The 25,150-nt window shown below is 39.3% G+C and overlaps 1 protein-coding gene across 1 annotated transcript in view; it reads left to right on the forward strand.

Moving 5' to 3' along the window:
* Window positions 1-25,150, forward strand: part of CSMD3 (CUB and Sushi multiple domains 3) — a 909,686-nt gene that overhangs the window by 396,022 nt on the left and 488,514 nt on the right. Inside the window, exons 20-24 of the mRNA XM_066579038.1 lie at window positions 1,456-1,612; window positions 2,904-3,095; window positions 3,490-3,616; window positions 12,840-13,042; window positions 24,876-25,067. Coding sequence (XP_066435135.1) covers window positions 1,456-1,612; window positions 2,904-3,095; window positions 3,490-3,616; window positions 12,840-13,042; window positions 24,876-25,067 — 871 coding nt within the window. The remainder of the gene's footprint in view (window positions 1-1,455; window positions 1,613-2,903; window positions 3,096-3,489; window positions 3,617-12,839; window positions 13,043-24,875; window positions 25,068-25,150) is intronic.

Raw genomic sequence — 25,150 nt, forward strand, 5'->3', positions numbered from 1 at the left:
AGATTCTCAGAACACGTGCACAGGGATGTAAAATAATAAAACTTTTATTATAAATATTTAGAAACATGCGTGAACAGCAAGGAACAAGTGATCATGACATGCCAGTCAGTCTGTAAGCTTCATAGCTATCAGCTGCAGCTCTGGCCTCAGCTGTTCACTCAAGGCTTTTTGAGCAGTTACTTTAATATCAGTAATCTGTTTTAGGGTAAAGGAAAAATTAATGTAAATTAAAGAGTCGTACAAGATGGCTACCCAATACAAAATGGCTGTGCCTAGGATAGAACATTGTGTCATATTCATTTCACTAACACTCTGAACTAATCAGGACCATCAAGTTCTGTGGAGTCCTCTGGCCTTGGCTAAAACACTATGTGAGGTCCTCTCTCTCTGTTTTTGCAATGGGAAATTAGCTCAATAGAACTAGACTAAAACAATTAGAACTGCATAATGTCAAAATAATAATGTAATACAGTACTCTAGTAATACTACCATATACTACCTAAAATATAATGCCCAGATAACAGTGCTTAGATACTAGATTTTGTCCAAACATCAGAGACTAGGAAATAGCTTGTGTTTAGGATTGATCTTAAAGAGCATTGTGAACAACTTTAGTTTTAGGAGCATTTGCTCTTTTTTCCCTCCCTATCATTTGGCCCTGCTAACAACAGGACATTAAACATCCTTATTATTGTGTCTATTAGCTTGATTTTTAGTATGCCTAAGGGTAACTAAAATATTGGCCAAGAAAGCCCCCCTAATTGTCCCCTGTATCGGAGTTTATGGGTACCGTAAACTGCTTCCTGGCTTGGATTTAATGATGAGCAAACATTTCATAAGTTTGCCCACTTTGCCAAATTTTGGCCAAAACTTTGGTTCAGTTTGAGTTACTTTGAACTGAACTAGAAGTTCACCAATACCTGTGGAAGAAGAAGGAAATGGTGATAGTAGTGGTGGTCGTGCTGGTGGTGGTATTTTAATGGGTGTGGCCGAGATGAACTACCCCTCTGATCCAAACTTTTAGCAAAGATTAACTTGAAACGGGTTTTGACTGTTTTAGTTCACCCAATACTACTAAGTTTTTTTCAAAATAGGAAAACCCTGTCAGAGTCTCTCTTCCGATTAACGGGGGTGAGCAGTACTAGTACCGTTGATTTGAGAAGATTAGTTAACTGACAGTTCTTTCCTCCAGAAGAGCCACCCACATATGACTTCCAGGAAAATGAGCGAAGAATTTACTGAACTCAGATTCTGCTCTAATATTGCTATTCTAACTACCCTCATACATCTTATAGATGCCGGTATGTGAAGCGGAAAATACTTAGATAGCTATTTTAAGCAATTATTTATAATATTCATAAACGTCTTGTCAAGATAATAAATTATGTCAAATTAGCATGGAGAGAAGAACATGTGTATGGCTACTGTATATTAATCTATCTCCTTGTATTACAGATATATGATGGGAAAGACAACACAGCACATTTATTAGGGGCCTTTACAGCATCTTCTTTGAGAGGACTGACATTGAGCAGCACATCAAACCATTTATGGTTGGAATTCAACTCAGACTCAGAAGTAAATGATGAAGGTTTCCAATTGGTTTATACCAGTGAGTATTAGCTATTGTGATTATGTTTTAATCATTTAATTAAATTCATTGAGCAGCACAGATCATAGAAAATTCCCCTGACTTGATGGGGAAAAAACATTGTTTACCACTTCCAAAGTTTGGAGCATAGCACTATCTGTGTTGGCAACTTATTTGACAAATATTTATTTTTTAGAAACATAATTATTAGGTTTTTTTAAAATGGTGAATACAAATACAGCGTTTCCCCAAAAATAAGATGATGTCTTTTATTAATTTTTGCCCAAAAAAGGGGAAAATTTGTCTTATTTTCGGGGGAACTTATACTCACCTGGTCCGTGACGTCTGGGTCCCTGGCATTGCTGATCCCCGGCGGCGATGTGGCAGGCTGCTGTATCCTTGGTGTTCACACAGAACTCTCCTTCTGTTGACAGGGCTTTGAATACCGCACCTCCAGCAAGCGAGTGCTGTAATTGGCTCATGAGCTCCGTGGCTCAGCCAATCAGAGTCGGCGCTCGCTGAGCCAATCACATCCATTCAGTGATGTCATTCACTGAATGGCTGTGAATGATCAAGCACCGGCTCTGATTGGCTGGCGCTTGATTCAATCATAGAACTCGCTCGCTGGAGGCGGGGTATTCAAAGCTTGGTCACCAGAAGGAGAGTTCCGAGTCAATACAGAGGACACGGCAGCCTGTCACAGCCCCGGGGACCCAGAGAGACTCAGATCACACCGGCTAGGTGAGTATTGATGCTCTTTTTTTATTTGCTAGGGGTTATTGTCTGGGGAGGGCTTATATGTTAAGTCCACCCACTCACCCCTCAAAAATAAAGGTTGGACTTATTATCAGGGTAGGGCTTATTTTCGGAGAAACCAGTATTAACATAGTTGAAGTCCATAACATAGTTGAAATCCAGAAAACATTGGTTGTAACAATTATAACATTGGATTTTGACAAATATTTTTTAAGCGACCCACTGGTTTTGGGACATTTTCTCCTGGGACCAGAAGAGACAGTTATACTGTTCTGTGTTACATATTCAGCCATCCAAGACGCAATATTCTGACTGCCTAATTCCCGAAGTGCATTTATTGTGTTAAACTACCAATGCACTATACCTGCTTTCTGATCTGTTCACATGATGTGTGATAGCCAATCAGAGAGCAGTGCAGAGTGTTTCCTGTGACACAATTTTGTCCAAAACCCGGAGGGTCACTTTAAGTGTAAGAATCAGCTTTGTTTTATCTAGTCATAAATTAAGTATAGCAAATCCCTTCATACTTAAGGCATATGTTTTACCTTCTGCTCAGATTTTGAACTATCACATTGTGAAGATCCTGGAGTGCCACAGTTTGGATACAAAATCAGTGACCAAGGACATTTTGCTGGAAGCACCATCATCTATGGGTGTAACCCTGGCTACACGCTTCATGGAAGCAGTCTGTTGAAGTGCATGACTGGAGAGAGGAGGGCTTGGGACTATCCACTACCATCCTGCATTGGTAATATACCTTGTTTATTTTGTTAAACCACCTATTATATTTAATGTTCACATTTCCTTTATGGCTGCATCATACTACGGATCCCAACTGTGCCTAACAGATCCCATTGACTTTATATGTGAACAGAGCCTAATGCAACTGCACTACTAAAATTAATTATGCTATTTTAAACTTGGAGCATTAATTAAGTTGATTGTAATTTTCTACCATATAATGTAGATCAGAAAGAGTAACAGCAGATTCGAAGATGATTTATGGCTCCTACATAGAACACTTAAAGTTCAACGATTGTGCATAAATATAATATCTAATCCATGTTGTCACTATACATTTCTGATATCTTGTCTACCAATACTATGACATTGACTAAGTGTTTATTATTATCTCATACCAGCTGAATGTGGTGGTCGTTTTAAAGGAGAGTCATCTGGTAGAATTTTATCGCCCGGATACCCTTTTCCTTATGACAATAATCTACGCTGCACTTGGGTAATTGAAGTAGACCTTGGCAATATTGTAAGGTAAATATATATATACTAAGTATTCAGTAACATGCTAGATCACTGGTCAACAGTGTTAGGGAAATTCAATGTTCCGACAATATGCTGTGAGGCTCCAAATCAGAGGTGGTTATGGCGGCCGCCGTGAGAAAGCAATGGACACAGGCATCATGATCGTGTCTAAAAGCAATCTACCTTTATTACAAAACATCTTTCTTTATATAGGCTTCAAAGGAGAGTGGTCTATTGTCAATATGTGTACATTTTAGTCAGCCCTGTGCTTTTACATAGCTAGCAGTTAATAATTAAGGCATTGTCTTTACTGGACACTATTGCACACTGCCCTTTGAACAGTGTAACAGAAGATAAGGAAGAATGTAAGTTATATATACTTTTGCTAAGTACTATTCTCTATTTCTAATTCATGCAACAATGCAATCTTGCCGTGCAAACAACACATGAATGTACAAGCGTATACCAAAGATGTTCATAGGAGACAGGATGAATTATATATATATATATATATACACAAGTTTTATGCTCATAGCCTTCACAACAGTGAAAATGTTTCTGACTTAAAAATTATTTTTATTGATTTCAACATGCAATAAAAAGGGAATTGACATTTTAAACTAGTTACCTGTCTATTCTGCGAGACAGACATCTAAGATTATGCAAGTGCAATAGTGGTAAAACCAATTCAGGAAGCCTTCTAATGTGTAGTACATGGTTTACTGGGTAACAGCCGAAAACTACCTGATAGAAAAGTATCACCAATTAGAGTGCAACATGTCTCTTAAAATTCACTTTCTTGACTCTCATCTGGACTTCTTCCTTGCCAACTGCGGTTTGGTTAGTAAAAATCATGGCAAATGTTTCCACCAGGACATTTCATTTCTGTAACAAAGATATCAGGATAAGGGGGGGTATGCTTGCTGGACATTAATGAGGAAGAGTGCAACCGACAAGCAAAGAAAGTCCTTCTGGTGAATTGGCCATTATGTGGAATAGTACTTTTGATTGCTCTATGTTTCATTTTGTGTTTTTGAAATAGGATAAATTCAAATAACTACTTGTATAAATTGTAGCCAGAATTTATTAGATTATTTTTGTGTTGGCTTTAATTGTAACCATATTATTCTGGCACTATGATGCAAGTGATGTATTTCAAAAACTAGAGGTAAAAAGCAACTTTTGAAGTCCTATTCATTTTTACTGACCATAAATCCATAAAGTTTGAGTAGTTTTAAAAAGGAAACAAAAATAATGTTTTTGTTGAAAAGTGCCATAGGAAATTAATTGTAAAACTTTGCTACTCAAAGCCAAGAAGGTACAATGAGCTTGGAAAACACTTGAAGCTACTGGGCCATGACTCAAAATCATGTACCAGGGCCCATTCCAAATCCATCAAATGCGATTGTATACATTTTTTATTAATGTATTAATTTATTTATACAGTGCCAAAATATTCTGCAGAGCTGTAGAGGAATTGTCATTACTCACATCAATCCCAGCCCTCACTGGGGCTTCCGATCTCAAGTATTTTACCAGCATTTTATGCTGTTAGTATTCTATAAAAGAAAAGTACAAATTAATACGGCTATGTCTACAGGTACTACATTAATTTTCTAATTATAGTGAACATCATCATACCCCTGCATTGCATCTTAAATGGGTTTTCCAGCACTAAACTGTTGATTACTCATCCTCATAATGGGTCATCAAGAGTTGATCAGTGGGGGTCCATCACTCATGATCCCCTCAATCGGCTAATTCATTCATTCGTCATGTGGCTTGAAAGCAGCTCCATCCAATACAGTGAATGGCACAGTGCCGGATATGGACTGAAGTGACAGTGGCATCCACTAGAGTGTCAGTGTCACTTCAATCAGCTGCTTGAGAGGGAACACGAGCGATGATCCCCCTCACTCATCAACTATTGACCCATCAATAGATTAGTGCCAGAAAACTCCTTCAAATGTATGTTCACATGCAGCAAATGTATCTCATACACTTTAATGGGACTGGTTCTGCAGCTGGTGAATAGATTTCTCCATGCAAAGTGTGAACATCATGTATGAACAATGTATAAAGAATTACAACGCTCTCTTTTACTGCATTCCTTGTGTGTATTATATTAAAAAATGACCACCTATCTGTTCTGTAAATGAAAGCCCTAAGCTGAATTCCAGGAACTTGGATGGAAGATCAGCTTTAATAGTGTAACAAAGGTTTATTATACCATTAATAGCGGTGATTTTAAATCTCTGCATAATTATGTATGTAATATGTGGTTTGTAGCTATTCATTGGAACAAACAGTACTGAAAATGATGTGAGGCAGTACAGTCAAATCCCACAACTAATCCGTATGGGAGTATGGCTAATTAATCATGACAACTGCCTCAGATCTGTTGTGTTACACATATAATCACAGTATTGAGTAGAGAATAGCAGCAAGCATTAGCTTCTAGTAATTGCATTAAAGAATCTAAAGTAACAAAAATGTGAGAAAATAAAACACACATATGGGAACATTAACAGCAGGGTTTTGTAGCTATTCCTAACATAGAGATTCTAATGATTTTTTTTCAATGCTTCAATACTGTTTAAGATAGTTAACTTTTATCTATTATTTGCACTAATATATTGGGTACCTTCTGGAAAAAATAAAACTTCACAAGCCTACAGAACACAAGCTTGCTAGTTCAGATAGAAATGGCTCTAACCTCCCTTGTTAGTAGGCTCATGCAGACTGCTCTGCCCTATTCTGAGGCTGCTGTAATCACAGGATTGTATTAACTGCTGTAAATCTTGCCAAGCACACATGTGTTACTGGTCTTAGGCCACACCCATACCTCATGACCCTCTTAGAAAAAGGGGAATTGTGACTGTCACTTCTTATTAATGGTGGATTCTGCATTATCTGCCCCCAGAAGTACAATAAAGGTGGTATTGTATGGGCTTTATCCTGAAGACACTTGTGTCTTAGGGCCCTTTTACATGAAAAAAATTATAATTCAGGTAATTGTTGAATCAAATGAAACAGAATGATAATCTCCAGTGTAAACACGGTCCACAATTGAATGACAAACTATAATTTGTTTGCTTATCATTTGTTGCTCGTTTTATGCAGGCACAAAAACCTGATAATTGAACCATCTAAATAGGCAATTGTTTTCTCTGAACTAGGTGGGTGGCTGGTAGAGATCTCAAACGTGTTCCACCTTCATTCAGTGAGCAATATCACTTCTGTGTGGAAGCACAGGAGTGATTATCTTTGGGATGACTATTGGGTGCCTAAACACTCAACTGGCTGAACTAGATGGGCATTGTCTATATTCAGCCTAACATACTATGTTACTATGTAACAGTCTTTCCTTGTAAAATGAGCCTCACTGAGCTACTGGCCTTGGCTGAATGGCTACTTCACCAAAAACTGGTATATGCAACTGTCTAAGAGCCATAAAACAACCCATCCTCCTCAATAAATATGGCTTAGTGATTAACATTAGGTCCAAATCTGCAAACATTTATGCAAACTCCATGCAGCTGTTATCGTCGATCAGATTTGAACCTAGGACCCCAATGCTGCAAGGCAACAGTGCTTAACCACAGAGCCACAATGCTTTTTCTTCGTCAAGAGGAGTAGCACATAGGTGCAAATCTGACATCTGCATGTTTGTTTGTGTAGGTTTCTACAAACATTCATACAAACTCCATGTAAATGTTAGCCTTGGTCATATTTATACCTAGGACCCAAGTGATAACCACTGAGCTACCATGCTTCCTGCTCTTGAAGAAAGAGGAAGACACACACGTTGTCCTTGGTCAGATTTGGACACTGAGCCCCTTTTTTTGAGGAGTTACTCTATGCCTCTTTTAAGAAACCCTCATAAATATCCATGTAGATGTTGTCCTTGGTCAGATTTGAACCTATGGCCCCAGCTCTGCAGCCACATTTCAGGAGGAAGAATTTAATGGCTTTGGCTAAGACAAATTGGCCAAGGTTGGAGTTTGTGTTGAACTAAACATTTAGCAAAGTTAAACCCAAAATAGGGCTTGACCCTTTTAGTTTGATAAACACTACTAACCAGTACTGTCACAACACGTAACTCTGACCTTTGCCTTCAGACCATTGCAGTTACCCTCTGTTCTTATCTTGCCTTATGATCATAATGCAGTGATTGCTGAGAAGTGATCTCTTCAGAACCAGAAGTGACAGACTCTTGTGATGCTCAATGGTTAATGTAAAAACTGCAAGATATCAGGATTTATTATAACATAAAGGGACACTTATAAATAAATACTACTAAGATGTGTAAACCCTTTTTTAAAGAATGTTTTTTTTATTCTGACAATAGATTTTCAGTAAGTAAATTTTTACATATTACCAGACCAATTCAGTACACAGTTAAAATATAGGCTAAACTCAGTTGGACATACAAGAGCTGGTGAAGTCTGTTAAGCACTCAATCTATGTTGCTGAGAAAATAGGCCAATGTTAGAGGTGATTCTTCCTTGTAAAAAGAAAACTTTGAAAGTTGAAAAGATAAGGCAGATAGTTATATGGGTATAGTAGTAAGCTCAGTAAGCTACCAAGATAGGACACAGCAGGAAGGGAGAGTAGGCTTCAAGATAAAGATAAGTTATCAATAAGTTATTAGATGGGCAGAAGAGATCTGAAGAGCTGCAGTACATAGTTGGGTTATATTAGAAATAGAAAGTATATCTGTCATATCTCATTGGAGAATCCATCAGATATCGTGGAATTTACAAGAAATAAAGCCAATGAAGTGATGTAGACAACATATGTTCATGGCTTGGAGCTGGAGCTAAAAGGTGGGGTGCTGACAAGTGCTAGGGGTGCCAATGAGCCATTCTGACTTGTCCACTTTCTTAGATACAGAACAGCAAATTCAATTTTTGCCCCATGTGAGGAAATACTAGCATCCCGGAAGTAATTTAGAGGAGTTATTCAATATTACAAGAATGAAAAAACAGCTGTTATTTGTGTAAAGCAAAAAAAAAAAGACCTCACCTCTTCTTTTCCCTGGCGATCCAGTCTGACAGCTCTGGTGGATTCTGCCGATCTCTGTTTATAAGCTGCTAGCAGGGACATGTTGTACTGCTGGTGACTACTGCAGCTGATCAGTAGCCAGAGTGGTCATGTGCTACACTCCTCGACTTCAGGGATGTAAACTATGGAGGAATAAAGAAACATTTTATTTGCACCTTCTATGCTGTCACCGCTACCTATTTTACGTGCTACACTCCTGACATCACGGCTCCTATCATGAATGAAAAATATGTAACACAATAGGTCTCCCCACCTACTATGTTACTTTTAAAATACTGATGTCTGTTGTATTAGAGAGGGACCCTTCTGGCACAGGGGTCTGATCCTTACTGCTACCTCACCTTTCTGGCCCCATATAGCTATACTCTTTGCTTTGTCAACTGGCCTACTGGATCCTAGTTGACTTAATGACAACAACCCTAAAGTATGTTTGAAAGATTACAAGAATACAATAAGGAGTCAGAAGTCGCAGCAAAGATTTACTACTTCTTTTCATTGCTGTAATTTTCTGCTCCAAATGTTCAGATTAAACAATTCCTTTTAAGAACAATGAAAAATGATAATGTCAGGATTCTGACACCAATATGATCTCATTTTGTGTTAAGGCAAATTGAATATAATTGACGACTGAATCAGAAATTACAAAATTACCTTAAGTGACTTTTGGTAAATTCACGATAACTTGAAATATATCATGTTTGTCATAATTCTTCAATTTTCAGTCAGGTTTTCATAAGAACTTATTTCAATCCTATTTTGTATAAAACTACAATATGTTGAAAGAAACCTTTGAGAAAAGGAATTAATCTGATTGCCGGACTTGGAGTCTGGAAGGAATGTTTTCCCTGATGATGGAAATTGGCTTCTACCTCATTGTGGTATTTTGCCTTCCTCTGGAGCACCATTGGGGGGGGGGGGTATTTGGGGTTTGCAGGGTAATCTAGATGGACATATGTCTTTTTCAGCGTAACATACTATGTTACTGTGTTAAATAAAGGCTCTTAGACACCCGGGACAACCTTTGCAGCTTTACACATATGAAGTATGTTTTAATGATATTAACCCTTTCCAATCCACTGTCTGACGTCTGAAGACATTATGATTTAAGGCTGTACAGCTCCGATGTTGGAAGACGTCCATTGGGGTTCTCTTACTGTATATTGCCAGCCTCTCTGCTGTCGGAGCCTATCCAACGTGTCACCTCATGCAGTACTGGCTTTAGCCAGCATATAGCGCCATTGTATAACGGCAGAAAAAGAGTAAGCCCCCTAGGAAAAGCAGGATACAAATTGGATTGGAAAGGGTAAACAATATGGCTATTGGTGTATTTTATGGTTGGTCCTACACATAAGAAACCTGGAAAACAAAATTTGTGGATATCCATGGTCTTTGTATATGACCACTACTATTCTCCCTTTACAGTTTTGACCAACTAGTATTCACCTCCCTAGCCCCTTCCTGATTTCCCGTTTGCACATGACAAAGCCTCCCTCCTCTCAAAGGTATATGTATGCAAAAAAGGAAAACTAAGGGAAAAATTAAATGTTAATATACTTCAAATACATGAGGGAGTCAATATTTCCCTGCAATACAGTCACATTTATGGTTATGCTAACAGGCCTTTTGTTTTCACATGTATCACTAGGCCTGGGTTCAGTCTTATCATTGTAGCCCAGGCTTGAAGTTGCTAGGTTAGTTCCATAATCGCTGTGATTACATTAACCATTACTGCTGCATTTTCTGTTTGCACCAAAGAAGAGCAGTGTTTACATTTTTTGTGGTCTGATGGTGTATCAGGAGTCAAAATCCATCAAAGCGTGTTTTGCCGCAACTAAGTGTCTACAAATGGATTAAAAAGTTCAAAAATGTTACACATGAAGAAGGAGCCAGAGGCCCGTATACAGATAAAACTGACAAAAACATTGAACATGTATATGATATGGTTCTGTTACACGTATGGTTGACTATTGATAAAGTACAGACTCTTGGTTCAGCCTATGAAATCATCTACAATAGACTTGGCTTTCATAAAATTTATGCAAGATGGATCCCAAAACAACTCACAATACTGCATAAACAAATTCACTTACAAATACGGCAGTAACCTTTGGATTGATATCATAAAGATATCTTTGACAGAATCATCACTGGTGACAAAACACAGGTCCAACATTGTGCAATGGAGAGTAAATGGCATAGCATAGTATCGAACCATCCATAATCACCTACTAGGAAAAAGCTTAAAAGCCAACAAATCAACAGGAAAAGTTGATTCTTACAGTTTTTGGGACTCCCAAGTGCGATACTTATTGACAGCCTGAAGCTTACAATCCAAGGCAAATGCCCAGGACAACTGTTGAAAGGCATTGTGTTGTTGCATGACAATGCACATCCACATACTGCTACCCATACAATTGAAACTCAACAGAAACTCAAGTTTGAGATATCGGCTCATGTTCCATATAGTCCTGATTTTACCCCTTCAGGCTATAATCTGTTTAGTCCACTCAAAGAGACATTAAGGGGCTGTCAATTCACATCAGACCAAGAACCAAAGGAAGCCTTGCATATATGGCTCACTGCTCAGCCAAAAACATTTTTGTCTTACGGCATAGAAAAACTTGTGTCAAGAAGTGCGTTAAAAAGCAATGGGACTATATTGAAAAATAATGTTTTTATAAGGTTTCCATTTTTTATTGAAACAAATTTTTTTTCTGCATTGCTGATCATTATTGACTCACTCTCATATTTAATCAAAAAAGGTCTCCAACACTAAGGATGTGAAATGTATCCATAATTAAGTTTTCCCTTTTTACAATTGTACCTCTTGGTCTCACTTTAAAGAAATCATTCAGTTTCAGGATACAATTCTATACCGGCATAGGAAAGTGGGAGGTATATTGCCGGCAGTTTTTTTCTGTCATAGCTCCAATCGACCAGTTTTGGGCCCTATTTTCAGCTGTCCAAGATGGCTGCAGCAATTTTCCATCAACCTAATATATACTGTGCACTGTTCTGATTGATCACATGAGCAGCCCTGTTTCATCAGAGAGAAGGTACTGTGCATTGGTAGTCTGCCCCTACCAGTGCACTGTGGAGATTTGGTAGTCTGAAGATTGTGTTAGCCATATTGGATGGAAAAAATGGAATCCATGACAAGTGGATTGCAGTAACAGCAGAGAAGAACAACTGCAAGTAATACACAAACTCCCCATCCCGTCCTGGGACACACTTTCACACTAAAACCAGAGGGTGGCTTTAACTCTTCCAATCTTTCATTCTTGAAACCCACAAGTTACGGCTGTATCCACCCCCACCCCCCCAGAAAAGGTGCTCCTACGGACGTTACTGATATTATGTTACCTTGAAAGAGACACTGATATTCACAAAAGCAACTGCCTTGCAAATGTTTTTTAGATGCAAACATTTTTTATACCTAAAATAACTGAAGTAAGTTTTTGTGAGGGGATTTGATATACCCTAATCAAGATAATCCATTTCTATAAAGAAGGCGAAAGGCAAAGGAACATACAAGAGGTTTCCAACCATGCAGACCCACTATTCCTCCGAAACAGTTATCGTATAAATGGTAGAAAATCAGTCTATTGGCTGTCCGTATGGAAAACACATTACTACACCCCTGTATAAACATAGCGGTAGCAGTGAACCCAGACAATGGTTGGTGGGATATGGATTAAGGTTAGGGCACAGTAAATGAATGCATAGGTATGTAAATGAGAAAAATATTGTTTGGGGATTTTAAAGCTATTAGGTGTGATTCCACTTGGAAATCTTCTTTTACTGTTCTCTCTCCTCATTATGCCTTATTCTTCTAAGTCTGGATTCCTAAGTCTTAACGTGGCTGATTTGCTTTTGAAAACACACATTTCTGTCTCCTGTATCACAATTTTCATTCCTTTGAGATGGTAAACTTTAAAGAACTGTAAAGAAATGTCCATTTTCCTTGTATGTCATGTTGAAAATATTGGTAAACTGTCATCATTGCATGTGCTGTTTGTCCCCTTTCTCAATTTAAAAGCCGTAATTAAGAATGTACTGAGATTGCATAAATATAATGATAAAATGTGGGACTTCTGGATGCTGTTTTTATTTATTCTGTGCTGGTATAATGTCTTAAAGTATAATTTTGTTCCTTAATTTGCAGTCTCCAGTTCCTTGCATTCGACACTGAGGCATCACATGACATCCTACGGGTATGGGATGGACCTCTAGAAAATGAAATGTTACTCAAAGAAATTAGCGGCTCCCTTATTCCTGAAGGAATTCACAGCACTCTTAATATTGTTACCATCCAATTTGACACAGACTTCTACATCAGCAAATCAGGATTTGCCATTCAGTTTTCAAGTAAGTGGTTTTTATTCTCATTGCATATTAGAGTGAAACTAATGGCGTTTTTTGAAAAATAGTCAACTAGAAGGTTGGACATAAATATGTTCATACGTATCAGGGTAGCAGTCATAGCAGTTGTTATGGGAATCAGCAGCTCAAGTGGTCCATCTTTATTCAAGTGAAGTAGAGTTATTGATCACTATAGAGAATGGATGCAAAGCGGTAAAGTTAAAGAGGCACTGTCTTTAGTGAATAGCACCGCCAAGAAGGGTTATACTTGATCTTCAGACATGTAAAAATTGCAGTATGATGAAAATTACATTGTTTGTTGTTTGGCCTCTTATATCATTACAATTTATTGGACAGCCTTGTCATATTATGTTATAATACCAAACTATGGGCTATATTGTGATATGCTGTATTATATTTCTCTGATTATTTCTTTATGATTGAACTACATTTGGCAGCGCTCCCTCATGCAAATTAGACATACCCTATTTCCCTGAAAATAGGATCTATCCTGAAAATAAGCCCTAGCATGATTTTTTTAGGATTTTGGAGGATGTTTGAAATATATATCCTACTCCAAAAATACACCCAAGTTACAGTTAATAAAAATGTCAATTAAAATAGTGTCCGGGCAACTATACATGTAAAAAAGTAAAAGCTTTTGAAGCAAAATTAATATTAGGTCCTGTCTTATTTTTGGGGAAACAGGGTAGTACAATATGCCCCAGATTCCATCCATCCAAGACTCTATCAGTGTCAGAAGTAAACATTTGGACAGCACACACTGAGGATTTTTTTTAAATGCTCATAAGTTGTATTGAAGCAGTCCAGATGTTCAAAAGTTCCCTTATAAGACAGGTATTTTTTTATTTTAATATTTGTTGATTTTTAGATTTTTAACCTTTTAGTTTCAAACATCTCTTTATTGCAGTTTTTGAACATTAAACAGTGAATAGCATTTACCAATGTAACAAAAAGGCTGCAACAAAACATTTCTGATATTTGAATTGAGTAATATTAGGCTACACACCATCCACTAGTACATAAATAGCACTGTGAATACTAAGCAAAAGGGCACACAGAAAAAAATGGAAAGGAAGACAAAAAAGGGAAAGAGGAGAGAATTGAAAAAGGATAAGAAAATAGAAGGATTATGAAAACTACCAGAAGCCAAGCAACCTGATTTATACAAAAGACTAGTGCAATAGAATATAATCTGTTAATTAAGTTATCTGCCATTGATCCGAGCACAGACGTCTCAGTCCTTATCAAGATCTATGAAGATCTGGACCACTGAGTGGAGTTCAAGGTGGTCCTCAACAGGCCTAAAGTGCCTCTTATGTTGGCCACAAGTTACCAAGAGGAATGTTGAAAAGGTGTCACTACCGCCCCAAGTTTCTTTCTAGTCAAATCACAATGTTAGGAAAAATCAAGGAAAATAGCACTCGTAGCAGAACATGTGTAAAGACGTGATGCATAATAGTAAGTGTGTTCTAGAAAATGGATTCAGCTAGGGTGGGCAAAGGACTGGTAAGTCACACTGTGACAAGACCCACCAGAAGGGCTGTGTGGTTTTTATAAATTGTATAGGCTTTCCTTGCTTGCGTTGGTCCCGATAACCATTAGTTTGTGGTGGACCCGAGTCTAAATGAACATAATAAGAGGAAAACATTTGTTTGTTGATGCTTGGAGGAATGTGCAGTAATATATATTGTAAACAATAAAAATATAGATATAAAGACTTACTTCACCGAAAGATTTCTTTGGAATAAGCTTTCCCTCTCGCTCTGAGAGTTCCTTCTGTTAATGGTCAAGTGCGTGCATCCACCCAGCGCAGAGATAAATGTATCCACAGATGTTTATTGAAGCATTCAGGTACAGACAAATCTATAATGTAGGTATATAGGTATACAGACTCTTGGCTGGCAATGTATTTCAGGGGTACCAACAGGGTCCTCCTTTCTCAAGCCCTATGCTTATCTCCCTACACTCAACTCTATAAACACGTCACTTGCAGTTTTATTTCCAAAGTCCAGTACAAACACTTGTTGAGGTGTTTGCAGGAATTGTTGGCTGTCCCCTACATGGTCAGACCTTGGATCCTGTCTGATGCGATTAGTGAATTCTATCCTGCAGTAAAAATTTGAGGCCAAGGGCTTCAGGATGCGCTTTTTTTTGCAGATATGTAGTAACTCACCCAGTTTGATGGAATCTAGGAGCCCCACCATCCTCAAATTATATAGGTTCTCCAGGTCATCTAGCTTGTTTTCCATCTGTTTAAGGGTCCAGGCATTCTCCTGTACCACACTCAGACTGGAGTCTATGAAGAGTGCTTACCAAGGTAGTCATAAGTTTCAACTGTACCTGGGAGAGTGAAACTTGTATTGTCATCTCAAGTGTCCGTTGTATGTCAGGAGTGATGTGCAAGGCCACTTCAATCACCAACCATTTATAATTAATGGCAAGGTCAAAATCTCCTTTTGTGCCTGGTGATTCCATGGGCTGTGGGGACATTGCTTGCTGCTGAGAACCACTGGGACTCTTGTGTTGTGCTGGCTCAGGTACCATCTTAGAAAATGGAGCAGCAAGTGTTGCTACTGGCCAGTAAATTCAGGCAATGGGCTTACTCCTGAGAGCTAAGATGCAGATGTCACTATTTTTAATGCACTGGTTTGGCCATAGAGATGCAGGAGCTCACATCAGAGCTCCTTCACAAAGCAGCACTGGAACTGTAATTCCTTGATTTGTGAACATTTTAAATATTTTTTGTTATACTTTTTGTTGTTCCGCTAGGGGACTATGCCAAGTGATCAACTCTTATAATACCTACAATACCATGTATCAAGCAGACTCAGCTCTTTATCCTGCTTCATACATTCACCTGTAACATGTCACATAAATGTACTTCACATGTCATAAAGGGGTTGTTTGTTAAGATTGACTGCTGTTTAACAGTAAAGGCTGACCATTGCTGCTGAAGAAAATACCAGATTCTCTTGTATTTTACAATTTTGTAAAGGCCAATAAGCCAATTTACTTTCTTTACTGTCGCTAAATTGTATTGAGTTTTTCTGTAAAGTTTGCTGCATTTATTTTTCTAGCCAATGCTTTTATTATTTTAATATTATTTAATTATGCTTTGACATATTAGACACAAAAGAGATAGTGTATTACTTTGATGCGCACAGCCAATACAAATGAAGCTTTCCAAATGTACATCTGGATAATTCCATGTCAAATAAAGGTGTGAGGATAATTTTTCTAATAAGATATTGTAAATCAGAATATTAGAAAATTAGTTCTTTTTTTAATTAAAAAAATGAGATCATTAACTGAGTTATGTGCTTTCTTTATTAGGTTACTAGTACTACCCAACCCCCTCGGGGAAGGTGCAATGTATATTACATTTTCTGAGGATTGATGATGAGCTGTATGACAGCCCGCATCTACATTAATATGTTCTATACCATTTCACTCTCAATTACAATGTAAATGTGATATTATAAAATTATATAGAAATTACAAATGTGTTCACCCTAAGTCTAAGGGCGAGGGCGATATTGGGATGTAAAACTCGGCCTGATATCTTGCTTTGGAAGTGTTATGTCCCTGCGGATGCGGGGCGTTTTTGTGTTAAGTAGCCTCGCATCCCTACAGGGAAGTAGCGATCCCCCGACGCAGCTTTCAGCTAGTTTTCAATGGGACATGCCGTGAAATGTTTTTGCCAGCCCCATTGAAAACAATAGGTGAGGGGTTCCAAGGCAATGCCCAGGAATAGGACATACCACAATTTTTTCCTGCAGCAAATGTGTTAAAAATAAAAAAAAACATTTACTCGCCTCTCCGCAGCTGCCGGGGCTCAAGCATGTCCAGCTGTGTCTTCTCCCTGCACTGTTCTGAATCTCTTTCAGCAGGTGGGGATTGAAAATCCCCGCCTGCTGAAAGGGCTGTATCTGATTGGCTGAGGCTCAGCCAATTACAGGCAGCGCCCAGCCATTCATTGAATGACAGCTGAGCGCTGCCTGTGATTGGTCACAGCGCTCAGCCAATCACAGGCAGCGCTCAGCCATTCACTGAATTCAAACCCTTATTTGACTGAACTTTTTGACTCATTTCAGGGTTTCTGTCTCTCTGTTCCATTTTTGGAGGAAAGAAACTGAAATCAAACTGAAAAAAAACAGATTCATTTTTTTTCCCTTTAATTTTAATGGGGTTTAAAAATAATGGACAGCAAATGGAAAGACTTCTGTTTACTTCCATTCCATCAGGTTTTCATTTTGTTGGATGGAAAATAATGCTGCACATGTCGCTATTTTTTCGGTCCAAAAAATGTAATCCTAACAGAATGGAAGCAAATGAAAGTCTTTCTGTTGTTTTCAAAGCCCATTGATATCAATGGGGAAAAAAGATTCATTTTTTTTCAGTTTCTCTCCTCCAAAAATGGAGACAGAAACACTGAACTGAGCCTAACGCATGGGTGAAAAGCAGACTTAACAGATTTGTTTAAAATTAAAATAAATGCATTAATTCTACTTCAGTTTGTAATTAGAGATGAGCGAGCACCAAAATGCTCAGGTGCTCGTTGCTGGAGTCAAACTTTTCGTAATGCTCGAGAGCTCGTTTCGAGTAACGAACCTCATTGAAGTCAATGGGCGACTCGAGCATTTTTGTATGGGACCGATGCTCCGCGTAGATGATGACTTGTAAAACACCAGAAAACATCAGAAAGTCATGGAAACACCACATAAAGGGATAGGGAAGGGCATGGCTGCATCTGAGGCTCCCAGGTCCCACTGTTAAGCCAAAATGGTGTCAAGATTCTAGCGTCACCCCCCTAACAATTTACTTGGGACAAACCCTCATTAGCAAGGCACACGTGCTGGCACGTCTTAGCTAAGCACCACACTAACTGCACCCAAGGACAATCACTGCCTGCAGGTGACACCGCTGCCTCTTCTCCTGGGTTACATGCTGGCATTGCTGTCCCCCCCCCCCCCCCCCATGACCCAGCGTCCACAGCGCACACAAAATTTTCCCTGCGCAGCGTTCAGTTGGCCTCATGCCACACGCTCGCTTCATAGCCACACCACCCTCATGTCTATTGATAGGTGCATAATGGATGAGGGGGAACTATAGGCACACACTGCGGAGGGTTGGCAGTCTAAGCAGCGACCCTCTTTGAAAGTATGGGCAATAGCCCACAATGCTGTTGAGAATTGATGATAGATTGGCGTACGATCATCATTCCAATCCCGTGCCACCTCCATCACAAAATTGTCAGGAGCCGCAAACGTGGGCATAAAGGGGACTCAGGCACCAGCACTTCTACACATCTCCACAAGGCAGCAATACTCTGTGTGGGAAGCAAAGTGCCCAAACATGGCAGAGTTTCACCCTGCCAAGGACCTTGGCCTCGACCCAAATTTCTGCCCTAGTCAGTCAGTGTTTTTGTGCCAGATAGGTAAAGCACTGTGATGGGAAGTCTTTGTGCACCCACAACATAGGCAGACCCCTGTAAGATTTCTGTAGCAAACGTTTTGGAGAACCTCTGTAACATTTCTGTAGCAAGAGTATAGGCGAACCCCTCAAACCATGCTGCTGCATGGAAATCCCTCAGTTGGCAAATATCTTTAGAATGATTTCCAATAGTTAAATAGAGCCGGCTGTAATCATTTTGCAGTGTTGGACGCAGCTAAGCTACCTCCCACTCCCTTTTTTTGCAGCTCCCATAGGAGTCTATGGGAGCTGCCAGGGTATATCAGCCGAAAGATAGGGCATGACCTATCTTTTCATGCTGCATAAAAAAATCTGTCAACGTTTTCGGTCGCGTATGTCCTATTAGTGCTGGCTTGACGTTTTTACGCTGCTAAAAATCGCTCGCGTGAATGAATACATTGGAAAGCAATGCTTCAGATGGTTGCGATTTTGTTATCGCGTCTAAATTAGCTATGTAAAACCGCTCATGTGAATAAGGCCTTAAGTGAATTTTCACTACATTCAGACAGTCTGTGAAGTCTTTTCATAAAATAATTTGTCAATCTAAAATACACACTGTGTCTCACTCTGAAGCCACTTGGGGATGCAGTGCTGTTTCATGATCATATGACACAAAGCTATCTGGAAACCAATAGCCATCCCTTGAACAGAAAACGTCAAGTGATACAAACACAAGAAACTTAACCCTTATGTCTACAGGCAGGTCGGATTCCGTGGGCAGGAGCCCGCATCGGAAACCCACCCTGCCCGCAGCCGAGGACATTATTTTACCTGTTCCGGGTCTGTGCAGATCTTCTGTGTCCTGGGCTGGATCTTCTTTCTCCTGCATGGCCCATATGCGCAGTAGGAGATTTTCAAACTCCTGCTTTCCCGCTGGATCTGCAGCACTTCTGACTACAATAGAAGCCATCAGTGCGGGATCCGCAGGAAAATGGAGCATGCTGTGATTTGTTTTCTGGACCAAAAGGTCCACAAAATAAATCTGCATGCTTAAATTATTTTGCGGGCACCCATGATTCCCAATGGGTGACTTGATTTGCAGATCTCCTGCGTACGTGTCCAATGCGGGTTCTGCAAATCAAACTCGCCCATGGACATGAGTACTTAGAGATTTCACATTAGTTAAAAAAACAAGGTCTGAATATAAATACTTTATTCTAGATACAGTGCCTGTACCTCCTTAACCTATGTATAAAACATATTATGTAGGTAGAATAAGTTAATAGTTTTCCAAATGAAACTATTCTGAAAATTGCCAATGTTTTATATTGTATAACACAACAATATATCTGATTTTTGAGCCTCTTCCTTAAAGCCCTTTCTTCCTCTGTTTCTGTATGTACTTGATGTAAAAAATATTGATATCACCATATTGATATGTGAACTCATTGCATTTGCATTGATTATTTTTAAATTAAGGGATGATCTCAAATAAGAGGGATAATATCCTTAGTTTTATGGCCTGTTTTGCATTGGATGGTACACTGTGTGGTATTATCTGTAGAAAATCTTCCCAATATAGTTTACTGCCATACAGTGTACATATAACAATCAAATGTCTTGCTTAAGTGCAAGCTCCATTTAACAGTGAAATCATTGCTTCAATGATATTTCCAAGTAGTAAAAATAGCAATGCTATGCAATGTCAAAACCACACACTGCAAAAATAATGTATTGCATGTTGCCTAACTAGCAGTACAACACAATGCTGCAATCCAGTGCTCAATTGATACCAATATACAGTGACCAAATAACATATGCCTATATAAAGTAATCTAACAATAATGCTATACAATATTTAAATCATACTTCTACACAATGAATATTAAGACATTTTTACAATTAGCAGGAATTCTCCTGCAGTATTATCTTCTGTCTTCTAATTTTGTTGTTCATGTCCCACACCTGATCCATTAAGTTGACCACACTGCTGCAACCAAGCCTTATTTGGGAAGGAATTTCTCATTGGCTAGCTTCTCTTTAAATATTTTGGCTTCTTCAGTGTGTTGCTGGTTATAGCAGATGCCATGTTTGTTTATATCCAGCATTTCTTGATTTGCTTGTTCCTAGCCTAACCTTGTGAATATTTACATATTTCTAGTGTTTTGTTTCTAACCTTGCTTTCTATCTTGTCCAGTCCTTGTCTTTAGCCTTGTAATTTGTTTGCTTTACCTGTTTGTATCTGCCACATCTTTGTTTTATTTCAGTTCTGTTTATTGTGGCCTTTTTTTCTCTGGGTCTCAATGCCTCTTATTGTTTTTCAGAAGCAGTATTTCAGTTGAGTTTCCATTAGTTTTACTCAGGGACAGTGGAGTGTGATGTTAAGGTCAGTGCCAGGGATAGATTACGGAAAGACTTAAGGACATCTAGCATTACGTGTTATCCTCTCTATTATCCATCACTAGAGATGAGCGAGCACCAAAATGCTCGGGTGCGCGTTACTCGGGACAAACTTTTCGCGATGCTCGAGGGTTCGTTTCGAGTAACGAACCCCATTGAAGTCAATGGGCGACCCGAGCATTTTTGTATATCGCCGATGCTCGCTAAGGTTTTCATTTGTGAAAATCTGGGCAATTCAAGAAAGTGATGGGAACGACACAGAAACGGATAGGGCAGGCGAGGGGCTACATGTTGGGCTGCATCTCAAGTTCACAGGTCCCACTATTAAGCCACAATAGCGGCAAGAGTGGGCCCCACCCCTCTGTCAGCATAAAGATCGTTCTCCTCTGCCATAGCTGTAACAGCTGTGGCAGAGAAGAACGATGTTAGCCCATTGAATTCAATGGAGCCGGCAATACAGCAGCTTCCACTGAAAGCAATGGGCTGCCGGCGATCGCAGGATGAATTGTCGGGAAGGGCTTAAATATATAAGCCCTTCCCTGCAATTCATCCAGAAATGTGTAAAAATAAAAATATATACCGTATATACCGGCGTATAAGGCGACGGGGCGTATAAGACGACCCCCCAACTGTCATTGTCATTGGCTGTGATTGGCTGAAGGCATGTGTGTTTTCTGGAGGCGGGGATTTCAAGCCCTGTGTCCAGAAAGCAATGCTCTGCCAGGGACCAGGAGGGAGCGACAGCCTGCAGCAGCGCCGCAGAACGCCAGGAGAAGTGAGTAATGATTTTTATTCTTTGCTCCGCTGTATTCCCGGCGTATAAAGTGACGGTTGGGGGGTCGTCATATACGCCCCGTCGCGTTATACGCTGGTATATACGGTATATATTTTTATTGTAACAGATTTCTGGATGAATTGCAGGGAAGGGCTTATATATTTAAGCCCTTCCCGACAATTCATCCCGCAATCGCTGGCAGCCCATTGCTTTCGGTGGAACCTGCTGTATTGCCAGCTCCATTGAATTCAATGGGCAAACATCGTTCTTCTCTGCCACAGCTGTTACAGCTGTGGCAGAGAAGAATGATTTGTCTTCTATATGTTCCCAATGGGGTCGGCGCTGCTGCCACTGGCCCCATTGAGCGCATATAGAGAAGAGAACAGGAATCGCAGATCGCACATAGGTGCGATCTGCGATTTCTATGGCCTAAGAAGGACCGTTGGGGTTCTTGAAGCCTAAAATAACTCCTAACGCTCTCCCTATAGCAGCAGCACCAGCAGCAGCACTTTCCCTGATCTATGTCAGAATGCATCTGTGGCGAGCCGCGGGAGGGCAGATTTTAATACTCGGGTGACACCTAATCTCGCCAGCCACTCACTGCAGGGGGGTGGTATAGGGCTTGAACGTTGCAGGGGGAAGTTGTAATGCCTTTCCTGTCTTTCTATTGGCCAGAAAAGCGCGCAAATTTCTCAGGGAAGAAAATGAAAGTAACTCGAACATCGCGTGGTGCTCGTCTCGAGTAACGAGCATCTCGAACACCCTAATACTCGAACGAGTATCAAGCTCGGACGAGTATGCTCGCTCATCTCTATCCATCACCATTATTATCAGAATTAGCATCATTATCATCCATCACATACAGATGGATTATTATTCTAAGTGTTGTTTTTAAGAATTTCCTATAGTATAGCATATAGAACAAAGGATAGATTATAAATGCTTGAGATAGACAACAAGATCAGACAGAGCCTCCACAGTGCCACCAGCTATATTACCTAATATGCGATACTGTAAATGAAGCCTATGAAACAAGAAACATTACACTGTAATTGTTCTGCGTTAAAAGCAATGCTGAAAAATTAATATCCACCATGTACAGTAAATGATCTTATTACTAATGTGCAGAAGACCGGCATTTAATGCGCATTGTAAATGGAAAGTACAGCTCAATTCATAAAAAGAAAAATATTAAGAAAAATAGACATAATAAAAAAAACATCTTAAGTGAAACACATCTTTAAATACTAGACATTTTAAAATATTAAAACAATTTACATTTGTTTAATGAAATCCCTGCAGCAAAGTACATCCCGTATCAGACGCCGTAGACGGCATAGATGAGATACATCAATAATAATGGTGATTCTCACACTTTGCCTTTTTTCTTGTTTTCTGGAAAAATAAGAATTGAAAGGTATTATGGCCATGTTGTCGCTTTCCAATTGGCTATTTTATTTCACTCAAAACATGGGTGTCATGTGTAAGAATTATGACCCGGTACGTTGTCTTTCAGACTCAGATTTAAAACAGCATATTAAGTGCTAAAAATCATTTGTTAGGGTCACACAATAACTTTTGGTTGTGATAGGGGTCCTGCGACTAGTCCTGTGACTTCACACTCACAGTGAGGTGAATTAGGTTGCAGTGTGAGCCGCAGCTCGCAACTCTGGGTCGTAGTTCTTAGGAAAAAAAAATTGCTACAATTTGCGACCTTCAGTTTTGAGAAGTGAGTGTGAGTATACAGGATTACACATAACTATTTGGTCATGGGACTCCTGATGAAGCCAAAAGTAGACATGTAGCCTTAGCCATAAATGTATTTTATATTCCCTGAAGGTGCCCTGATAGACCATTTAATATTAGTACAGATACCCTACCCATAAATGCAAGAACATCTTCCTCTAAGTCAGTCCTTAGTCATTTTACCATGCAGGAACCCACTAAAAATGTTACCATCATCAGAAACCTCTAACATCATCAAATCAATGCACTACTTTTATTTCAACTTATCACATCATTATCATTGCTCACATTTGTACCCTAGTTTTGAAACACCACTCAAAGTAGTCATAAATTGGCAAAGGAGAGCACAAATTGACCCATGACTTCAACATTTGTGTTTTACCTCTTTTGAACCTCTTGTGGCCATTGAACAGTTCAGAGAAACCGTCCGTGGCTCTTTAAAATAAATATATTTTCAAAGGTGCCATCAAAGAGATATTCTGGTCTATTTTAACTGATGAACCTACCTGTTGTACTCTGTAGCAGGCTGGACATCATCATCAATGGTCAGAAGAATCAGTGGCAGCACCAGTTTCACTCTGATTGAAATCAATGGGAGCACAACGCTGTCCCTTTACTTCCTGCTTAGGACATGACATCCTGACTATGAGAGGAGCAGGAAGTGGTATGATGCTCCCATAGATTTCAGTGGGAGTAAAGACGGTGCAGCCCATGACTCCTCTGACCATTGATGACTATGTCCAGCTGCAAAGGTGCATTGGCTGGATGGTCAGCTGATGAACAGGGATCCCATCCATCAAGTACTGCTGACCTATTCAGGGGATAGGTCATCAGTTAAAATAAAGTGGAATACCTCTCTTTAAGGTAGTCACTAAAAACTACCAGTGACTGATCAACAGGGATAGAAAAGAAAATTCTCATTAGCACATGTGGTTCATTTTTTTTAAATCTCTTTTGTTGGTACTCAAGTCATTATTTAGTGAGTCAGTATCACTTATTAGGACTTTTTACATAACATGACAATTGAGCATATGCCTAAATGTTCATTTGACTGACCATCAGGCCTTGTAAATGTTCCAAGGACTAAAAATGGTCACTGGTTATCCGACTAATGGTAGCGGTATGGGGACAGATGATTGTATTAACAATCATTTGTCCCGATACTGTAGATAATCTGCCAGTTTAAAACCCCTGAAGGAGGGCTGATCAATATGCTCACTGTAATTCAGCACACAATTGTCTGCCTGTGTAAAAGCACTCTTAGTTTGCACACCACATGGTTTAACCAAGCAGTTTAATTTTTGTTATTGCTTCTCTTCAGCCTAAAATGTATAGACCTCTAATTTGTGTTGATAATTATTTTATGTTTTCCTAAAGTAAAGAAAACAATGAAGTTGAGTCTAATTGAAAAGTTGTATTCATTAAGAACTACTGAAGGACTATCATCAGCTTATGAAAATTACATTTTCTCTTATATTTCAGGTTCCGTGGCTACAGCATGTCGGGATCCTGGAGTTCCAATGAATGGAACCAGGAATGGTGATGGCCGAGAACCTGGGGATACTGTTATTTTTCAGTGTGATCCTGGCTATGAGTTACAAGGAGAGGAAAGAATTACTTGTATCCAAGTGGATAACCGTTTCTTTTGGCAGCCTAGTCCTCCATCATGCATAGGTAAGGAATAGACTTAACTTTATCTTATCCCATTATGGATTCTATTATTCCTTTATATCTAAAGTTGAGACTTTCTTTGCATT

Source organism: Eleutherodactylus coqui, chromosome 9 (assembly GCF_035609145.1).
Source record: "Eleutherodactylus coqui strain aEleCoq1 chromosome 9, aEleCoq1.hap1, whole genome shotgun sequence".
Taxonomy (NCBI): Eukaryota; Metazoa; Chordata; class Amphibia; order Anura; family Eleutherodactylidae; genus Eleutherodactylus; species Eleutherodactylus coqui.